We start from the raw sequence: 20,447 nt of genomic DNA on the forward strand, positions 1-20,447 counted from the left end.
CGTTTCTAAAACTGTTGGCGTTAAGTCAGCACTAGTCCTGATCGAGAGATGTTTTTGACGGGTAAAATACGTTTTGTTTGATGGGTAAAAACGTTGTGTTTGACTGGCGATTGGCAAATATGAAGTTTGAATTTTGACAGTATATCTACCGTAGCGATTTTGACGCGTCAAATGAACATTCAGTTTGACAGAATATCTACGATAGCGTTCTTGATGCGTCAAATTAAAATGAGTTTTGACAGAGGCCTGTATCTGCGATAGCGATTTGGTTTTGTCAGAATATGCGAGATCATATTTGACGCATCAAATACGATGTTTTGACGCGCATTTTATGTTGAGGTGACGAGCAAATTTGATAGTTTTGACCGGTATGAAATGAAGTTTTACGGGGTAAAAATGAAAGTTTGACGAGTAAAATATGGAAAGTTTGACGGGTAAATTTGATGTTTCATTTTGACAGAATATCTATGCCATAGTACTAAGCAAATATTTGAGGCCTAGGCCTATAGAAAATTCCATAAGAAAAGACGGGAAAAACAGACTTTTCCCCAGACATTGGCCGAATAATGATATTAAACCAACTTTCCGTTCTGTCGCATTTGTTCACTCTACCGTAGAGTCTACGGCAAACCGGTTTATGACGAATAAGCCGATATGAACCTGTTTAAACAAACCGATTTCAAACATATGGGTCTTAGTTAGACTGCGAATGCAGGTGGCGCAGAATTGGACAGGCGACCAGTCTACATTTTCTTTTGGCCAAAAATATCAATTCAAATCAATTCATCTATTTTATTTCGCAACATGGTACATTCACACGATTGAATTGAATTGAAATTTATTGCGCCCTTAAACGTCAAACTGACAGCTTCGACGACTCGACTCGAAATGCTAGACGACGACGATTTCCAGAGTTATTCTCCTGATTTAACGGGAGGAGCTGATGAAGAGGAGAACAACACGGCAGCTCCTGAAAATAGATCCCCTTCAGTGACGAGAAATAATGCAGTATGTAGTAAAATTATAGGCGGCCCTCAAGAGTCAAATTCACCAAAAAAATGCTACGCTGTGACACAGGGGCTTGTAAACTGGCTTGGATTTTACTTCCGGGTTGTTGATAATCTCGCGAGAATGGCGCTAAATTTAAACTGCAAATAAATTCAAAATATCACAGAAATACCTCGTGTTGATGTTGTTTATTTATCCACTATAGAGTTTTGATAAACAATTGGCTGTTAAGGATCAGTATCAGCGGACGCGACGCCTTACTATATTAAAATAACAAGGGATGAAACGGCTTCGCTTTTGCCTGTGACCGTATTGATGCGGCGGAAACCACTGCGCATGCGCGGCAACTTTCCGAAAGGTTAAAATCAGTTCAAGTTCAATTGATTCTTCTCAAAAACCTATGTCAAGCCAAGGCAATCACACTTCTAAGGAAATTATCAATTTTTGAATTGATGTTGAAAAACTATAATGTGTAGTTTGATTGACAGCTCACAAGCGCTCGGAAGTTGCCGCGCATTCGCAGTGGTTTCCGCTGCATCAATATGGTCACAGGCAAAAGCGAAGCCGTTTCATCCCTTGTTATTTTAATATAGTAAGGTGTCGCGCCCGCTGATACTGATCCTTAACAGCCAATTGTTTATCAAAACTCTATAGTGGATAAATAAACAACATCAACACGAGGTATTTCTGTGATATTTTGAATTTATTTGCAGTTTAAATTTAGCGCCATTCTCGCGAGATTATCAACAACCCGGAAGTAAAATCCAAGCCAGTTTACAAGCTGTGGCTACTCGTACGGACCCGTACGGATTATTCTGGAGACTATTCGTACGGGACTAGGATCTGTACGCTAATAACTGTCGCTGATTGGCCGATTAACGCCGCTCATGCGTACAGAGGTGCACGACTTAGAAAAATTCAAGGAAAGCGTGGAGAATAGAGTTAGAGAAAAATAGCGGATAGAGCGAGACTCGAACCCGGGCCAGCAAATTACTAGCGCAACATCGTACCACTAGACCACCGAGCTCGCTGACAGTCGGTCGAATGTTTTAACTAGATATAGCCTCACCTTACCCTAACCCTATCCCTTCCCGTACACATAATCCCAGAGTTATCCGACGGGTGCGTACGAATAGCCTACGGAAGTATTCGTACGGGTCCGTACGAGTAGCCACTTCGAAAATGCTAAAACACTTCTACTCTATGCCTAATAGGTGGTATTTGAAATTGGATGGGCCATAGGCCTACGTAGTTATTGTTCATAGGATAACTAGAAGCATTGGAACAAATCCAGGGTAAAAGTGCAGATCCGCACCTCTCCGCGTAAACGGTTCAATCAATTTCATTAAATATCAATGTTTCAAATTTAAAATTCAGCAATTCAGTACATTGCCGGCATTGGTTAATTTTAAGATATCTTCACTAGAGAGAGTATAGAGATTTAAGCCTGGATTCTGTCATTCAGCAGATTGCGTCAATCACGAGAGGTGCAGATCTGCACTTTTACCCAAATCCAGTGGTAGTAGGCCTAGTCGTAGGCCCTTTAATGGGAGCCATGTCGTTTTACCAAACCACGAGTCAAGAAATGTATAGGAAGGCCATTTTTCAATTGTAGATTATTTTTAGAAAACATTGAGACTGTTTTGACGCCGTTAACAATTGGGCTATAGCTGGCAATGAAATTGATTTTTTTAAGTTCCCCAGAAGTAGGCCTACGACTACCAGATGGCATGAACACAGTGTCGGAGATACCCGAATGCCTCTTCGGGATTGCTGTGATGTCAGCCGTCCCGATACTTGTGGGTACCGGTAGATTTAAACATTACAGATATCGGAGCGATTCCTGCCTTTGTGCATAGTATAGATAAATGTGGGATAACCAGATTGCTAACTTAATCACAACTGGATTGTTGTAATGATTCAATAGGGCTCTGTCTAATCTACCCGGTCGCCTAGCAGGGGCGGATCCAGGGGCATGTTGTGACCATGTCGACCAATAAAAAGGGCATATATTCTTTATTTAGGGCCGAAAGGCATATCGGTAAAATTTTTGAAATTTTACTATCTTTTTAGAGCTTTCTGAGCATCTCTGAGAGGCATTTAGTCAAGAAACATAGGTTATATATTGAGGAAAATATCTATTGTGTATCGCGGGTGGTTACAAGGGCAAATTTTGATACAGAGAAAAAATAAAAAGGCACTTTATAATTCCGACCGTGTCGGGCGACACGGTCTAAATCCGCCCCTGCCTAGGGTTAGGTCGACTTTATGTATAGATTATGTTAACCCATTAGATGCCGCAACTTCATATATATGTTCCTGAATAACGAACGCTTAATGAGCCAATCGAATAGAATTGCATATAAAGATTAAGTAGACATGCAGTGAGTGTGAAAAGTACTGAAAATGATGCTTTACAACCATTGGTTATTTTGAAGATAATTATACAGGCTTATTATTGCAGTACAGATTTGGCCAATCAAAAGTTTGACCTTTGACCCCCTCAAACTATAGGTGGCGCTATAGTACAGCGGACGTTCTGCTCAGATACAAGTTGAACGTCGACGGACACATTCTGCGGTCTATTGGATTAAATGGTTGATAATAAATGAAATACATGTATTTATTTTTTAGTCGAAACCACTATTGGAATGGATGGATATAAATATATCAGAACCAGAAAGAAGATACGGTGTCTCGATGAAAATGCAAGAGACCTACATGGTGTATTTGATAGAAACGAGGTAAGCGTCGGTGTGAATATATTAGCCGCGTTCACATTAGATTCGGCGCTTACGAAGTACCGTACTTCGCTGGTGCCGAATTCACCACAATACGGCGCTTATACAGTCATTTACGTTCACACTACGAGTCGGCAATTCGGCGCTTAGTAAGCCCGGTATAGTAGTCACCCGGTGTGCCGATAGAGGGGAGTGTACTTAGTGGTTAGTGTTTTGTACTACGCAAATGTGAATACGCGGCTAGCTAAGCGCCTAATCTGCGTTCACACTACATAAAATAGGCGGACAGCTCAGTGCCGTACTGAGATCAGGTTTTCGGCGCGGAATCAAGCCGCGTATTTCAGTACGGAACTGAATAAGCCGTGAATAGGTCCCGAATAATTTCCTAGTGTGAACGCTTAGTACCGTACTGAAATCCTAGTGTGAACGCAGCTTTTGTCTGAAACCAATCCCTCTTCAAAGCATTCAACATTAGGTAGCGTGCTGATAAGATATCTTGGAATTGGGAGCTGCCGATGCTACTGTGGCAAGCAAGGATTTGCCAGGTTCGATAGTAGAAACTCGGTCATCCATGTTCAATTTCTCCTATATTTCAGTTAAAGTTGAATGGACTTTTCTCTTGAATAAATTAATCTTCAATGAAAACTAAACCTATCACTGGGTAGAAAATTGAATTTGATGTAAGCCTTTATATATCATGGTTCTTGTGAAAATCTATGCATTCAGAATGCTGAAAATACAGTTTAAAGTTGATTGAAGGTGAACTTATTTTGACGACGTAAAACTGTTCGTCAGCCGTTTGTCGGGATGACTGGCGTTGCACAGCTCCCCATTGTCGTGCGTGAAATCCTGAACACATCGGAGCCTTAGAACTACAGTCGAGAAAGTGAACTCCCAATTTAAGTCCGAATAGTTGTGGTAATATATTATTATTTCATTGCAGAATTAAAGATGCAGAGATCACGGAATACGGCGACCCGGCTTGTTCGGTGTGGAGAAGATACAGCGAATTCGAATTGCTGCGAAATTATCTCGACATCGTCTATCCTGCGGTCATCATTCCACCTCTTCCGGAAAAACGCGTGAGTTTGAAAAAAAGGATGAGCACATTAAGAGTCAGTAAGATCAACGATATCCGTGATGAAAAACGATAAATCTAAGATCCTACAATTGTTGAAAGACTAGAAAGTTTATTTGAATAGGGCCTAGTGCTTTTCGGGGGCGAATCAAGACTGGGGCACAGCCCGTCCTCCCTCGGCAGGGATTCGAACCTGATTGCTTGGAGACTCGTCATCGTACAAAACCCTGTCGTACTAGCCCACAGGTACACATGTAGCTTAGATGATGTCATTACTAGCCAATCAGATGTCTTTTTATTCTAACCCAGGTTTTTCCATGCGTAGTTATCCATGAAATTTGCCTTAGTGGTTATACAACAAGCAATTTTTTTTTTATTTCTATTTTTTTAACACCCTCAACCCGCTAAGCGCCACGCAGGGTATTAAAAGCGGGTTCGGTGTTTCTTTTTCCCGATGGGCGAGAGACCAGAGAAGAACCTTCGACCGAGATACTCTGTCGCCACCAGGGTTTGAACCCATAAACCCTGGATTGACGAGACCAGTGACTGGCGGCTTAAACCAACTCGGCCACTGCGCCTCTCCACCTGCGCTGGTATACAACAAGCAATCTGATTGGTGCCGCAAGTTTTTTGCAGTTAACCTGCGCGCCTGGTCTAGCGTGGCAGGCGTTCGTATTGGAATGAGTCTGTCAATGCCATCAGGTTCGAGTCTCAGCCGGGCAGGACGGTTTGCCTCGGTTGTATTTTTCTTGTGACCTCTTTAAAATTCAAAAGCTAATTTTTAGGCCTTTTTACTGCTGAAACTGAAGCTGAACTGAAAGTGTCTTGAAATTGTATGAAGATGCACTGAAATTTGCTCTTTTTCAGTGGACCTACAATATGTCGTTTTCATTTCTTTGTGCTCTTGTCAAATTCTGCCCCTGAATCCACTATTTGTGTCAAGTTTTGATGATTCATTACCAGTTACTTTAGAGTAACAAGTAGTCAGCACTGAAAGGGTTGATAACTATTGTCTAACACCGGTTGGCTACATGACGCTTTAGTTTATTTATTGTACTTCAATTTTCAGGCCGCATCAATGAACACTACAACTCTGGTAACTAATAATGATGCCAATAGATCATTCATAAAATCCAGAAATTTTAGAACAATAATATTGTCGATATAATTTTCGAGGAAGAAATTTTCGAGAGAGTCTCTTGATCACTAATGCGGTGGATTTTTTTTTCGAATCAAAGCACATTTTCCTATATCAATCAATATGGATGAAGAAGTTGGAAGTTCTTTATTTACGAAAAAGAAAACAATTTGTTGAATTTTATAAACCAAGTATTGATTTATAGATATTGTCATATCCTGTCAATGACATCAGCACTTTTTATGCATTATGCGGGTAGCAATCGGCAGTGTGGCCTACACCCCTTACACTTTCGATACCTGTTCACCATTCTTCCAATTATCGTAACTTCACCCGAGACATTTTTAATGAAACTGAACTACAAACACCCAGACATCATTACATATTTTGTTCATGTTTAAGGAACTGATTATCCCTGGCAGGCTTTGCATGCCAAGCAACAATAGTGAGTGTCACGAAGGGGTTGATTTCAGACTGCTGATAGACTTGGAGAAATTTAGCATAAAATTTTAACTGATATATGAATGAAAAATTGACACCGATCTATTAGTGGTACAGCGTTTATAGAAGAATACATAAATTCATAACACATTTGGCATTCCTCGACTTTCATTTTCTGTTTGCATCACAGACCTGATTACAACTGCCACTTGAGGGTAGTTACTACTGTTTCTAAGAGCTTTATTATTTCCAAATTCATCAAAATACTGTCAAACTAATATTTTGGGATTCACATTTTGGCTACAGAATGCAATAGGGATGTAGGCCTACGACCAACTAGTTCCCACCACAATTAAAGAACAATGCGCATTTTCCTCCAGAACGCTTCTAACCAAAGTTTTGTGCAATTTTTTTTTTTCCGTAACACTTATATTGGACAAATATCGAACGTTCAAAATGAAAGGAAAAACTAATTTTGATTTCAACCGTTTTCTGATCATGGCCCTATTGTAGGCTCAAAACTGAACTATTAATATTTCCAGGCCATACCCTTTTTAATTCTTCTGAAACTTCGATTCATCGAATGATTGCTAATGAATGCTGAATATTTTCTTTACAATGCTTATCAAAATTATGTTAATCTTTCTCCCCCCCCTCCCCGAGCCCTACCCCTGCCTACCCACTTCGATTTTAGTACGATACAAAACTTCGATTTTGGTATAATTTTGTATGAATTTGAACCATTTTTGAAAACCTTTTCCTTCTGCATGTGGTGGGTTGTGGACAACTTTTGTCGTTCGTTGAAAAGTATGGTTTCTTGTTCTCCTAGTTGAAAACTGGTCGTGGTTATTTTGTGGCATTTTAGACGCGCAAATGGAAACCGGCATGCCAGCGTTCCTGCCAGATGTCGCCGCTGAGATTTCAGATGAACTCGATCGAAATTAATTCATTTCTGATTAACCTCAGTTTTCTCGTAAATCGTGCTTAGAATTTGAAAAATTGGGGTTAGATTTTAATCGAGTTTTGAGACGAAATACAGCGTCGACGTTGCACTGTACACTTAAGCGAACCTGGCAGATTTATGGTGGAATTTCGCTTACCACAGTAGCGTTGCCGGTACCCCATCAGGTGAGGTGGGAACCACGAATGCTTATAACCAGCTGGTTCGTTTGCACCCGCGTCAATGCATATTTGCCAAAGTCCATCATAGTTGTTTTGGGGGCGCTTCTTTTGAAATGCTCCGACCGATGCTCTCGCGAGACCGTTTTTTCATTGTCGATCGGCTTTCATTTGTTGTATTTATTTTTAGATGTCCTACGCGAGACAGAATGTGTCAACCGATCGTTTTGATACCGACTACATTGAACGCCGTAGAGCAGGATTAGAGGTAGGCTACGTTTAAACAGTTAACGTTTGTCCGAAAAGCCTCTCTGATATGCCTCTGATTTCTTACTTTGTTAGGCTATTGGAGAGTTCAGACATTTTTTTGAAAAATTCAACTGCGTTGTGGTCTACAGTAATAGTAATTTGATTAAGCGCCCTTTTAACTGACACAACGTTCAATGGCACTTATAATAATATAATAATAATAATATGTGTCTTATATAGCGCTAAATCCAGCCAGGCTGCTCAGAGCGCTTTACATTTTTCGGTATTATTACCCTGGCCAATTTTATACTCTAACATGTATCAGTCATCTCTCCCTGGGGAGAAGTAACACCGAGCTGATAACAAACGCTCAGGAGTCATCTATCAGGCCAGGTACCCATTTACTCCTAGGTGGAGAGAGGCAATGAGGATTTACTCCTGGGTGGAGAGAGGCAATGAGGATAAGTGTCTTGCCCGAGGACACTACGGCAATGTACGGGGTTCGAATCCACGACCTGGCTTCCCAGAGTCGAACGCTCTAACCGCTCGGCCACACCGCTCCACTTTCCATTAAACTGGTATTATAACTCCCAGCCTATGACTTTATCCCATGTGTCCTCATCCGATCAGCTACTGGGCACCCATGAGTCATCTTACAGACCAGGTACCGATTTATTGCTGGGTGGAAAGAGACAATGAGGAAAATTGCCTTGCCTGGTGTGGCAATTTACAGGGTTCGACCCAATAACCTGGCTTCCCGGGGCCAAACGCTCTAACCCCTCGCCCATACTGCTCACTCAATGTATATGGATAAACAATCATAATTGATGCAACATGTCGTGGGGTGAACACAGTTGAAGATGGCTAAATTATACACCGCACTGTAGCGGAGCGGTCTAATCTAAATATCTAAACTTCATTTGCCCATTACAAATCAATTTCCTATTTCAGACATTTTTGTTGAGATGCGCAGCTCACTCTGAACTCGGTCACGACAAGATATTGGTAGTTTTCTTGCGGCAGGTTAGTTGAATCGGTGTCACTATTAAATTGCTTCTAATATTTGAAATGTTTCAGAAGCAACACAGTCGTCTCACTGAGGAGTGAATTGCTAAATACCCTGGCTGTGTAGGGTTCTTATCTCTTGAGGGAGGGGCGTGGCAGAGTCTTATGATATCATCAGGTTTATATCGTTGTACTTGTAGTAGGAACGTAGAAACCGAGGAACATAGCAGAGCCTGACGATGTTATTATTATTATTATTATTATTATTATTATTATTATTATTATTATTACCATATTTAGTGCTCCGTACTTGGTAAAAATACATGCTCCAAAGCACTTACAGCATATTAAATGACAGTGACTATAATGACTACAGTAAGTTAAACGGGACTTCGAAATCCTGGAAAATCCTACGAAAATGCCCCCGCAAAGGAGAAAGGGGAATTTTTATGATGTTGTCATGTTCAAATCCCTGCAAGCGATGAATGTGTTGTCTGAGTCTCAGGATTGTCATCAAGTTCAAATCCGTCCGAAGATGTGGCAAAATTTCTAATCTATTAACCCTTTCAGTGCGTCTACACCGCAGTACGGTGTACGAATCACTGATGGATTTTGCTAGTATACCGCACTGCAGTGTATTGATTTAATTAGTAATTACTAATTATCTCTCTTGAAAGATAGCAGCACCTGTCAAACATGGTGAAATATTAGTAACTTACGATATACCATGCCAGGGTGTTGATGCACTATAGTGGTATTCCTGTTATTCAACACACTAGGGTGAAATTTATTAGAATTTTCAAATTATCTTCAGCACTATAGGGTATTAATTAGCCAGCACTGAAAGGGTTAACCCTGTTTCATTTAGAAAGGCAACGTGACAAAGTTTCTAGCACAATTTCTGTTCGATGATTTTTTAGGAAGACGGTTGGAAGGACGTTCTCTATTCGACCGGTTATCAAATGAAAGCGGATTCGTTGTTGAGCAGATTGAGCGCCGGATACCGAATCCGACGACCCGATCGACGCATCGAAGAACTGAAGAACTACAGCTCGGATTTACAGTCGAACATTAGCAACATATTGAAAATGAGAGCGGTGAGTTCGACTGAGTGATTAGGAGGGCTAGTGAGGCGCAGTGGTCGAGTGGTTCGACAGAGCGATTAGGAGGATAGGAGGGCTAGTGAGGCGCAGTGGTCGAGTGGTTCGACTGAGCAATTGGGAGGGCTAGTGAGGCGCAGTGGTCGAGTGGTTCGACTGAGCGATTAGGAGGGCTAGTGAGGCGCAGGTGGTCGAGTGGTTTAAGCCGCAGGTCACTGGTCTCATCTATCCCGGGTTTATGGGTTCAAACCCTCGTGGTGACAGAGTTTCTTGGTCGAAGGTTCTTCTCTGGTCTCTCCCTCATTGGGAAAAAGAAAGATTGAACTCACTTATAATTCCCTGCGTGGCGCTTAGCGGGTTGAGGATGTTAAGAAAAAAAATTAGGAGGGCTAGGGGTCTATAATTAATCGATTTCTCCTATAAAACCCAAAGCTGCCACCGTTCTGATTTTTCCGGAACTGTTCTGTAAAACGGTGTGAAAATACGGCGTTCTGTTTTTAGGAAATTATTACAGATTTTTATTGAAAAGAATACTGAAAAAATTTCATAAGTCGCCGAAAAACTTTTATTGCATCGTTCTGTCTTCAATCTCGCAGAATCCCTCTTGTCAACTCTAATTATACTCTCGATATGACACTGTACTATGCGTCATCTGTATAAAGATGATGATGGCGCATTTATACAATTTCAGAAGTCGGGAGACAAAAATTTTGTTCCACGTTATTTACCCTAATACTGATTTTTAAGACCTCATAATTGATTTGAAAATATATTCTGATTTGAAGATGTCTCCTGGTTTGAAAATTTGGGACTACTGGAAAAACATTTTGATAAACTTGGACATGTGTTCAGCAAAAGATAAAATCTAGGTTGGCTGCTCTGCAAACCTGGTTTAACTACATGCCCGTTACGCTGTTTGAAATCATCAAAATGGAGAGATGATCTATCTAATGGCGACAATAGGGCCTAATAATTTTTTCGAATGACTTCAAAGGCTTAGCAACTTAGTCTCCTCAAAGTCAAATATGTTTACCTCAAAAAATCATGAATAGTGGCGGATAAATTCTCACCCAGTGTCACCCAATGCTGCTCTTTGAGGGAACGAAATCGAAAATCCTGTTTCCGTTATCATTTCCAGAAACTCTGTGACAAAGTCTATGGTATTCACAAAGTTCACGCAAACTACGGTCGTGTGTTTAGTGAATGGAGCGGCATGGAAAAGGAGATGGGCGATGGTTTACAGAGCGCCGGTCATTTCTTAGATGTGTAAGTTTTTCAGCTTTCTCTTTCGGCATTTATTACACTATTTGATACTGAAATAACTGTTAGGATCAGAAATATTATTCATGCAGCATTTGTGGATTGCACTATGTGGATTGCGCTTGATGATAAGTTAGGATCCACCAGTTGCGCGGCAGTGGAGTAATAATGATAATAATGATGATGATAATAATAATGATAATGATATGTGTCTAGCACTGAATCCAGCCAGGCTGCTCAGAGCGCTTTACATTTAGGAGTAGGATGGAAATTGCTGTGACAATTAAGAATTGCACTTGAGGCTAGTGATGATATGCTGCGTTTCATCAGTGTGAAGTTTGACGACTACTGCTGCAATTGAGGATTACTTTTGTAGTGAATGAGCATCCACTAGGAGTCGCTCAACTTGTGGCAAGTGACGATCAACCAGGTGTCACTAGTGTGCATTTAACTATTGCAGCAGTAGAGGATTCCACTTGTGGCGAGTGCTGATCCACTATTCGTCTCTAGCGGCCGCCGTGACATCACATGCTATAGCAATAGAGGATTCCACTTGTGGCGAGTGCTGATCCACTATTCGTCTCTAGCGGCCGCCGTGACATCACATGCTATAGCAATAGAGGATTCCACTTGTTGCGAGTGCTGATCCACTATTTGTCTCTAGCGGCCACCGTGACATCACATGCTATAGCAATAGAGGATTCCACTTGTGGCGAGTGCTGATCCACTATTTGTCTCTAGTGGCCACCATGACATCACATGCTATAGCAATAGAGGATTCCACTTGTGACGAGTGCTGATCCACTATTTGTCTCTAGCGGCCACCGTGACATCACATGCTATAGCAATAGAGGATTCCACTTGTTGCGAGTGCTGATCCACTATTTGTCTCTAGTGGCCACCGTGACATCACATGCTATAGCAATAGAGGATTCCACTTGTGGCGAGTGCTGATCCACTATTTGTCTCTAGCGGCCGCCGTGACATCACATGCTATAGCAATAGAGGATTCCACTTGTGGCGAGTGCTGATCCACTATTTGTCTCTAGTGGCCACCATGACATCACATGCTATAGCAATAGAGGATTCCACTTGTGGCAAGTGATGATACACTATTTGTCACCAGTGGCCACCATGACATCACATGCTATAGCAATAGAGGATTCCACTTGTGGCAAGTGATGATACACTATTTGTCACCAGTGGCCACCATGACATCACATGCTATAGCAATAGAGGATTCCACTTGTGGCAAGTGATGATACACTATTTGTCACCAGTGGCCACTGTGACATCACATGCTATAGCAATAGAGGATTCCACTTGTGGCAAGTGATGATACACTATTTGTCACCAGTGGCCACTGTGACATCACATGCTATAGCAATAGAGGATTCCACTTGTGGCAAGTGATGATACGGTATTTGTCACCAGTGGCCACTGTGACATCGCATACTGTGGCAATAGACGATACCTTTAGTGGCCAGTAGTTTGTGGTTGATGTAAAAATGCTCAACTATAACCCGTAAGAACCTTGTTCCTAGTATAGTTTCTATTCTACCATACTTTTTTCCCGCATGATAAATGAATAAAACGAGATGATTTGTATTGTATTCTCTGTAGATACGCTTCGTCGATTGACAGTCTTTTAGAGGATGAAGAACAATTCGCTGATCAGCTGAAAGAATATTACGCTTACAGTGATGCTTTGAGGTAGGCGTACAACAACATATAGTTACCCAAATTGGAACTGTTTCTGGTGCAATGGAGTTTTTTGAGATCATGGTTCTGAGAGTAACTTTCGGTTAGCTCTTGGAGGTCACAATGGATATACACAGCTGATATTTTGTCATTAGGAGGGAAATAGGTGTTTGAATTGATATGGCAAGTTTCGTCCATCAGCTCTAAGCCGTTTGGAAGTACTGGGAAAAAATTTAATGAATTTTTCCCCATTCTATTTATTGGACAGTGAAGGGCTTTCCCAATGATGTCATTCTCAAAAATACATATTTAGAACATAGTATACATAGTATCTGCTGTGTACTAGTGAGCCATTGGGAAAAGCCTATACCTGTATATCATCTAAGTCGATGATGCTTACTATACAGTGCACTAAGTTTTCTGGTTAATTGGTCCAGTTGGGACTAGGATTTTTAGATTACCTAATAAGGTAGTTAATAAGGATTTGAGTTCAGTATTGTAAAGGAGAGAATTGTGCTTATTAAACCAGTGAATAAATGGTTTACCGAGATAACTGATTTAGGAGGAGTGAGAGTAGTTGGAGTATGAAAGTGATGTGGACAACTCCTTGACAATTCTTTCTTTTTATTCAGGAATGATTTATCTGTAAGGACCCAGTTCCACGGTTGTGAGTTAAGATTTAACTCCGAGTTAACTTATCAGAAATGAGTTAACTTTAACTCAAAACTGTGAACCCGGGTCCTGGTGTATACCACAGGAGCATGTTGTTTTTATTCGGAACCACTTGAAAAAATGTTTCAATAAGGGTTTCGATTTCAATGTTCTTGTGACTTTTATCGATTTGTTTTTTCATTAATACAGGTCAGTTTGTCGTAAACACGAGATTATCGAACTCGATCTAGAGAAATTGGAGGATGGCTTGTCGTCGAAAAAGAACCAGAAAAATATGCTTGTGAGTACTATTCCTAAGTTTCGGTATTGCCACTATGGTTTACCACCTACAAGTTCTAGTTCCACAATCATTACTACTATGAGATCTCTTAGGCCACACCAAAAGAAAACCCTGTTTTCGTCATTTCAAATAATTATTTTCGAAATAAAATAAAATTGCCTATTGACCCTATTTCAAAATTTTGGATGAAATAACTATTTTCAGAAATATATATGTGGCCGACCGACTACAAAGCTCTCCATTCTCGTAAATATTTTTTCTTTTTCGTGAAATCGTGATGTAAAAATATGATAAAAATATCTTGTTACATCGGATTTAACAATTTTATTCTGGATATGGTACTTGTGTGCTCAGACAACGTTGCTAATCAGATATTGATGGCGACCTTGGATTGTAAAATTCCAGGAATTCCGTATACAATATATTATACGCCTATTCAAAATTTTGATGGTTTTCTTTTTATAAACAGTTTCCAAGTGTGAAAAATAATACAAAAACATCAACTTCCCTTTATTATTGTGGTCGTCTAGCAGCTGCTAATCATATTTTTAACTGGAAATTTGGTCCCGTAAAAACTTATTTACGGCAACCTACCCACTGTCAGAAGAATACCCGAAATTTTTTTTTCTATAAAAATGAAAAAAAATCCCTACCGACCTTCCCATTTTGGTGATTGCCCTGCCCGAGAAACAGGATTTTTTTTGGTGTGGCCTTACTTCCAGTTTCGTGAAAATATCATATTAGATATCCTGTGTTTAGTTTTGTGACCATTGTTACTATGGCTTATCCCGTTCTTCTGGTGCTGCAACATTGCTAACATGAAGTATACCATTATTCCAGTTCTGTGACCATTGCTATCATGAGATATCTCGATCTTTCAGTTCTCAGATCGCAATGACGGTATCTGGTACTTCCAGTGCTGAGACCAGTGCTATTATGAGATACATGTATATCATATTTTCCAGTTCCGTGACCATTGCTTCTATAAGATATCTCGATCTTCCAGTTTTGAGATCATTAATACTATATACTCGCACTTCCATTTCTGAGAACATTGCTACTATGAGATTTACCATGATTCTAGATCAATGACTATGTGACTCCTTTATATCTTGAACTTCCAAATACTGTCGATGGAATGACGTATCCCTTCCAGTTCTGCAAACTTTGCTTCTATGAAAGAGATAGCCCTCAAACTTACAGACGTGAATGCAGATTTATTTTATATCTACAATAGATATTAATTTGAGACCGTGTGGCAAATAGAAATCCCAACAGAATGCTGAATCTAGCCTAGCCTTATTCGTTTTAACGTTTTTGGATTTTTTTTTATAATGTCTGCCCAGGTTCAAGGCAAAACGTCATTCTCGCTGAGTGGGATGAAAAGTCGTCTGTTCGGAAGTGATCCACCGGAGGTTCGCGATCAGAAAATAAAACAACTCGAGGAACAAATTGATCAAACCGAAGCCGAACTGAGACTGGCCAATCAAGAGGCAGAGTAAGTTCATCATTTTTCACTAGGACACACAGGATTTGAACGTGATGACATCATGAGACTCTTCCAGGTTCCTCACTGGCAGGGATTTTAACCTTCGTGGCACTGAAAATCTATTAAATTTCTGCCTTCGAAGCTCATGATATCTTGATACTTTGCGAGTTCCTTGCTTTGAGACTGCCACGCTCCATGTTTTAACTGTATGACATCATCGTGGGGCTTTGCGACATACCTCCCTCGCAGTGGGTTTGATTCTGACGGTAACATGGCCGCCGAAATCGGTATCGAGGTAAGCTCCTCATGAATATTTGCCTTGACGTTTCAGAAAATTTTTGGAAGATGCCCTCAATGATATCGACCGATTCAAAAAACAAAAAGTTTCCGATTTGAAGGATGCATTTACTAATTACGCAGTGATGCAAATTGAAAGATGCAAAAAGGTAATCAACAGCTATTATTTCTATGACTGAAACTTTATAAAGTCCCACTACCGAATGATAATACACTCAAACTAGCTTAACTTGGGACAAACTGGGACTGGTGAAATTGGTCAGAGGTAAGAAGTCTGGTGAAAGACGGATAGAAAAAATAGATTGGAAGTCACAAAAATGATTGTTTTCAATGTCTGAGTTAGTCAATAGTTTGAGAGTCAATTAACAGCAGTCCGAGTAAGGCGACTTACCCCTTTCAGTGCGTCTACACCGCAGTGCGGTGTATAATTCGGTGATAGGTTTTGCTAGTACACCGCACTGCGGTGTATTGATGTAATTAGTAATTATCTCTCTTGAAAAATGGCAGCACCTGTTAAACTTAGAGAAATATTAGTAAATAACGATACATCGCACCGCGGTGTAGACGCATTATAGCGATATTCCCGTTGTTCAACATACGAGGGTGGAATTTTTCAAAATTTTCAAATAATCTCCAGCACTATAGGGTATTGCTTAGTCAGCACTGAAAGGGTTAAACTGATGCCAACAATACCAATCTGTCCATTGGGTTGATGATATATTGTTGACTATATTTCTCTGGACAATAAATGATTCCGGTCGTGTCCTGGCATCGTAATCGTGTAGTTTTACTTATCTACTTTGCCCTAACTTTTCTGTTGAGTGATTCCTGCGTTGTATATTAATATGTCAATATTTACAGCAGTCAAAGTACGTGTAAGTGTTATAGGTCGAAACCTTCAGCAAACTTCTAAGTTGGATTTAACTAAGTTGGATTTCGTGCTTTCCATAGCCTTCATATGGATACGAAATATTCATTCAGCCGTTACATGTATAACTATGCCGAATTATCCTTCTTTCCATATATCTATTAGAATGTAAATTATGTTTTAGACACAATTTTAATCGACTCTACTATCGAAAATAAAGCCCAGTAATGAATTGTATATTCATATTTCAGGGGATAGCTGTTTGGCAAAACACGAAGGAATGTTTTGCCAATATGTGAGACGGAACTGGTGAAAGCTGGAGAGAGAAGTGAGAAATATATCGCGATATGGGATCAACTTGCTGAGAACGGCTTGATACAAGGGTTCATTAGTTATACTTGAAAGTCATTTAATGAGATCAGTCATGGACACTGTGATACGATTAATTATGAGAAATCATTCACAATGAGTCAAATTCAACAGAAATTGGTCCCGATTATTCAGTTTTCGCGCCGTTCCCAGCTTTTTATTCCCCCTTTTTCCAGGGGAATTAATAATTACCTGGAAGAAAATATCCAATCTAGTCATGTAACATATATGGAACCTAATCGACTTGGGCTTTTGGTTTGTTTTCACACGGAGATGTAAAAGATCGCGTATCTCAATATGTAATTACTGTAAAATGCTATATACAAAGCTATGTGTCGGGATTGTAACGTCAATTGAATACGATTCCACCAAAATCCTCGAGTCTGTTTCAATTCGTTTCCATTGGGCAAAAACGACGTTCGATTCAATTTTATTCAGCGTTAACTTTGCAAATCAACAAGATGGATAGTCGAACTGGAGAATTTATTCCTGCCAACTAGTTGTCTGTGTTACGATGTACTATAAAAACGTACTGTGTAAATTGTATTGAAGCTGGAATGTATAGTGTTACGTGTTGCAAAGTGAAAACCGCTGGCTCATCTTTTAATGCCACTGTGATGGCTTCTTATGTTTTTTTTTGATGTCATTAAAATCTGACCGGTCTAGTATTTGTTTTATTCTCCTTTGTGGAAATCTCGCTGCACGAATTTTCAAGAGTGATGCCTCTATATAGGACACCGAGGCGAATCTAGTGCGTCGTTTCAATGATGGCTTCATCGGTCTGCATGTTAAGGACAATTAACAGCTGGCAGGGGCGGATCCAGGGGCATTTTGTGACCATGTCGACCTATAAATAGGGAATATATTCTTTATTTAGGGCCGAAAGGCATATCAGCAAAATTTTTGAAATTTTACCATCATTTTACAGCTTTCTGAGCATCTCTGAGAGGCATTTAGTCAAGAAACATAGGTTGTATATTTAGGAAAATATCTATTGTGTATCTTAGGTGGTTACAACGGCAAATTTTGGTAGAGAAATAATAAAAAGGCACTTAAAAATTCCGACCGTGTCGGGCGACACGGTCTAAATCCGCCCCTGGGCTGGTCCTCTCACAAACCTAGAAGACAAACTTCTAGCGTGATACGCCTACATTAGTTAATTGAGTTTGTTGATCACAACAAAATGATCGATGCTTATAATTAGGGTGTATGTTGAGGATGGTGTCTTATCATGTCTGGTCTATGCGCCTGCACAAAAATATATGCGAAAATTATGTATGCGTGCTATGCTTCAAAATGTGTGCGTGTTCTCGGTTAAGAAAATACTAATGTGCACAACCCGGAATCCAATTAAATACAATCACTATTAAAGGCAGCTCTCAGCGAACTTCATTCCAGTAGGCCTACCCGTATCTCATCATTCGCAGTTTGGATTCTGGAAAATCTCTTGCGTTTACCCTGATTACGTGTAGCTCTCGTGTCGCTATGATGTATATAATGTTAATGTTGAATAAACACTTATCTCGATAAATACGTGTAGTACCGGTATTCGTACGTTTTCACTAATAATCTAAACAAATAAACAAAAATCAAAAACAAATATAAAGGGAAAACATGGACCACGGGTTTCGACTAAAGATGGCTTCAGCGGTCTTAGGATTTCGGAAGAAAAACGCACACCTGTTGTGCGGAGACACCTGCACTATTAAACCTGGCCGATGGTTGCAGTATCCTTGTTCGTCAGCGTGTAAATAAACCCCCATTGTTTCCATTTTTAAATCGTTGTCGTTTATTCTTTGCTGGTGCTTCTGGTTTAGTGATTGTTGGTGTCATCGTTAAACATTGTCTTACTGGATATCCGAGTGTGTCTTCACCATTCCCCGTGCTCATTTCAGCGAGTCCAATTGTGCTACTCGGCGAGTCCTCTAACTCGTAAAATCACTTCCCGGCCGCATCGCAACAACAGCTATGATGAGATATTGTGTCCATCGTGACTTGGCGGTTTATTCCAATAAGGTAGTTCGTAGTTCAGTGGACCATAGATTATTACGTGATGTCCATCCACATCATCAGTAACACCAATATTCGCATTTCTGTTCTGTTTGAATATTATATCATTCGGAAGAAGTGGCAACAATGTTTCGGTTAACTTGGTTTAATTGCGATACTTAATATGAAGAGTATATATAAGAAAGTAGCTATACCGATCCGATGATTAAAGAATAATGCGGGATGTGGCCATGTGTTTCAGCTCTTTTGGTCAGGCATGCAACGAGCAAGGCCCTAAGGCATTTACCAGTCGGGGGACATCATATTTCAGCCTGCCGTCTGCCGTCACCTGAGACATCGTTATCCCGATACAGGCAACAATTCCAGGGTGGCCATCTTGAATATCTTGTTAGTGCAACAAGCCTATAATTTGATATTGATTTTCATGAAATTGGGAGGAAGGGTTGGGCTTGGTGAGATGTGCATCCCTTTTAAAGATTGAGGTTATCGATCATCAATTATGGCCGCCGGGGCAGACATCTTAAGTGTTCTTATTGATACATCCTATAATCTTGATCGATGTCCATGAAACTTAATGCAAGGGTCGAGGCTGGTGAGATACCTTCTATACCCCTATTGAAAGTTTAGGTCAATGCGGTCATCTAATACGGCCGTCAGGGTGGCCATCTTGACTTTTTCATTAGCATGATACAGCCTAGTTCTTGATGGATTTTCAAGACACTCCGTGTGAGGATCAGGGCAGGTGACGTGACCTCCCCTTTCGAGCATGGAGGTTGTCAGCTATCAAATATGGCCATTAGGGTGGTCAGTTTGATTTTTTGGTTGCATCATACATGCTTAGAATCGTTAATGGTTTTACCCGATGCTTCTTGGGTAAGTATTCCAGCAGGTCAGACGTGTTTACCTGATTTAACAATAACCTGGTAAGAATTGCTGTGCCATATATCTATTTTGTGGCTTCATGGTGGTTGAAAAAAGTAGGCCTACATACATGGTACACAGTGAATTTCTTGCGAAGATGTATTAATTAGAGTTCCAGACCGGATAGAGAGTAAAGTATGTATTTAATGAAATCCATAGTCTCAGTTTATCTCAATGCCCTTGGATTGATAACCAAATTTCCCTCGGACTAAGAAATCACAGCCACATGGATGACAAGCTTAAAGGGAGTGTGTCTCATACAAGTTTTTAAAGTGTAATGAATACCTTCATCAGCCATGTAAACATGTAACACATTGTTTTGTTGATGCAATATCTATTGCCCCATTAAAACTGCTCACCCCGGGGTAGACATACGAGGCTTTACCACATTCTGGTTTAAGTATTGCTGTAGGATTATTTATTGTATGTACAATTATTCAATGTAGGATTATTCTTGGATTGGTGTATGATTACAAATCGCAGGGAAGGAAATGATCAAGTTTCATGTATAATGTAACATATCTACATGTATATTTGCCCGATTAATTGGAGCTAGTCTTCTAGAGCTAGACTGAAACTGCACTTGTTGCCGTTATAATCCTGTGGATTTCGTACCTGGATATCAGGTTGATTCACTTTTTTAAATTTTTGGTTGACAAGGATTATGTCTATGAAATGAGAAACCGTTAAACTATCATTAA

At 40.2% G+C, this 20,447-nt stretch overlaps 1 protein-coding gene across 3 annotated transcripts; it reads left to right on the top strand.

The window, feature by feature from the left end:
* The first annotated feature begins 826 nt into the window (after nt 1-826).
* LOC141907433 (sorting nexin-4-like) lies at nt 827-18,570 on the top strand. Of its 3 annotated transcripts, none has more exons than XM_074797072.1 (13): nt 827-1,008; nt 3,643-3,752; nt 4,693-4,831; nt 5,897-5,923; nt 7,716-7,793; nt 8,726-8,797; nt 9,700-9,876; nt 11,018-11,145; nt 12,763-12,852; nt 13,702-13,792; nt 15,139-15,290; nt 15,613-15,727; nt 16,698-18,570. In XM_074797072.1, exons 1-13 carry the CDS (start codon nt 889-891, stop codon nt 16,743-16,745), a joined length of 1,347 nt encoding a protein of 448 aa, XP_074653173.1. In that variant the 5' UTR covers nt 827-888; the 3' UTR covers nt 16,746-18,570. The 3 variants fall into 3 exon arrangements, with proteins under 3 accessions (XP_074653173.1, XP_074653174.1, XP_074653175.1); XM_074797074.1 differs by having other exon boundaries at nt 856-1,008; nt 3,643-3,664; nt 4,742-4,831; XM_074797073.1 differs by lacking the exon at nt 5,897-5,923.
* Nucleotides 18,571-20,447: the final 1,877 nt, after the last annotated feature.

This window comes from Tubulanus polymorphus, chromosome 6, assembly GCF_964204645.1.
Source record: "Tubulanus polymorphus chromosome 6, tnTubPoly1.2, whole genome shotgun sequence".
NCBI lineage: Eukaryota > Metazoa > Nemertea > Palaeonemertea > Tubulaniformes > Tubulanidae > Tubulanus > Tubulanus polymorphus.